Genomic DNA, 1,887 nt, shown 5'->3' with positions numbered 1-1,887 from the left:
CAGTCCCTTCGTGTAACTGCCCCTTTAATAAATCTCTCAGTTCAGACGGCGTGGAGTCGTTACTGGGCGCCCCCAAAATTTCTTTCACTACTGACATGTTGAGTCCATCCATGGCAGCACTTACCTGGGAGCTCAATCTTCTAGACTGACCAGCAGTTCAAATTAAATCAACTGATTGGGAATCTTTGCCATCCTCTTAGTGATATTAATCAGCTAATCTCATGAGTAAAAGTTGACTCCTAAAGGCACCTCATTCTCCTAGTACAAAGATCTCTGAATATAGATATGTACATTCCTTCTAGTATTAGCAGTTAAAAACTTGTGACCAAAGATACTACTGTCTTACCTGCATGTGTTCAGGGTCACAAGCAGTCCCACTGTCATCACAGGATGTATTGGTACCTCTAGCCCAAAAAACCGCAATAATCTCTAACCTGCCAGTACCTGGACCGAGTTGGGAAAACGTCTAGCCCTCTAGGCAACCATAATCTAGAGCCACACCTGAGTAATGTAGGTAAATTGCTGCAACAAATAGACCCCGCCATGTGAAGTGGCTCAAACAAAATAAAGTTTATTATAATAAAAAATTAATGACAGTATTTCAAGCTAATTTGAATCAATTTCTCAAGTTACCAAATTATATTTGCTGCTTTTAGGAATGTTAATTGGCAGAATCTTTCTAGGGGGCCATCTAGCAGTAAATTGAAGATGCCTTCAAATTCAGTACACATCATACCCATTGACCCAGCAATTTATCTTTAATTTTCCTTAAGGATTGAGGTGGAGGCCGAGGCGAGAGGATTGCCTGAGACCAGAGATTCGAGACTGGTCTGGGCAACTTGGAGAGATCTCAACTATATAATAAATAAATAAATAACAAATAGCCGGGCGTGGTGGTGCTCGCCTATAGTTCCAGCTACTTGGAAGGTTGAGAAGGAAGGATGGCCTGAGTCTAGCAGGTCGAGGCTGCATGTCTGTGAGCAGCGTGCCACTGCACTCCAGCCTGGGCAACAGGGTGAGATTCCAACTCAAAATAAATAAATAAATAATGAAGGTAGTGCTTAACTCGATAATTCTTGAGCTGACATTGTTTAGTGCAGTCCAGATTTTCCAAACTTGGGTGGCACTGATGGCTGGCGAAAATCCTGTGGCTTTCTGTAGGTCTAGAGGCCCAGCAAAGCTGAGAAATGCCACTCGGTGGTTTTTCAGCTCAGTCTGTACATCGGAGTCACCTGAGGTGTTTCTGTTTTTCTTTTTGTTTTAATTGTTGTTGTTTTCATTACCTGAATCAGACACTCCAGCGGTGAGACCAGGTACAAGGATTGGTAAAGGATCCCCGCCGGCTTCTAATGTGAGTCAGGGCCCAGAATAAGACTCCTAGGGCAGGCTGAGCAAAAAGTATCACAGCAAACAGTTTTTTTAAAAAAACAGGATTTATTGAGAGGACAGAAAAACTCCCAGAGTGGGAGGGGACCCCAGGGGGCTGCCCAACAATTTTTGTAAATGAATATTTACCGGAAACGTTTTCTCGAGATTCTGTGAAAAGCAAATAACCATGTACAGAAGTTCACGTGCAACATGATTCCTTTTAGTGCAAAAAGTAGTATCAGAGTAGAAATTAACTTTGGTGATGCGAAATGTGTGCCGTCTTTATTGCTTGCGTTTACAATACATTCACCGTGAATAGTCATGGGTGTTATATTAAGAAAACTATTTAGCACCTACGGCGCACTCATCCAAACGATAACGTAGCCAACATTCACCGGGACGGTCTGGTCCAGGCATTGCCCTGGAGATCGCGAAGGGGCGAGCTTTCATCTGCGGCTGCACGGACCCAGAAGGGCCGGCCGTCCAGCCGGCGGCCGCGGCAGAGCGAGAACTGAGTAC

General features: G+C 44.1%; 1 protein-coding gene across 1 annotated transcript in view; it reads left to right on the top strand.

Moving 5' to 3' along the window:
• The window catches only part of CNOT11 (CCR4-NOT transcription complex subunit 11), a 30,151-nt gene that overhangs the window by 12,869 nt on the left and 15,395 nt on the right, over positions 1 to 1,887 (top strand). Inside the window, exon 3 of the mRNA XM_008071430.2 lies at positions 1,782 to 1,883. Within this exon, the coding sequence (XP_008069621.2) occupies positions 1,782 to 1,883 (102 nt within the window). The remainder of the gene's footprint in view (positions 1 to 1,781; positions 1,884 to 1,887) is intronic.

This window comes from Carlito syrichta, unplaced genomic scaffold (genome assembly GCF_000164805.1).
Source record: "Carlito syrichta isolate Samal-C Ts95f unplaced genomic scaffold, Tarsius_syrichta-2.0.1 Scaffold314328, whole genome shotgun sequence".
Taxonomy (NCBI): domain Eukaryota; kingdom Metazoa; phylum Chordata; class Mammalia; order Primates; family Tarsiidae; genus Carlito; species Carlito syrichta.
The sequence above is the reverse complement of the archived record's forward strand: the minus strand, read 5'-3'. Positions and strand labels throughout refer to the sequence as shown.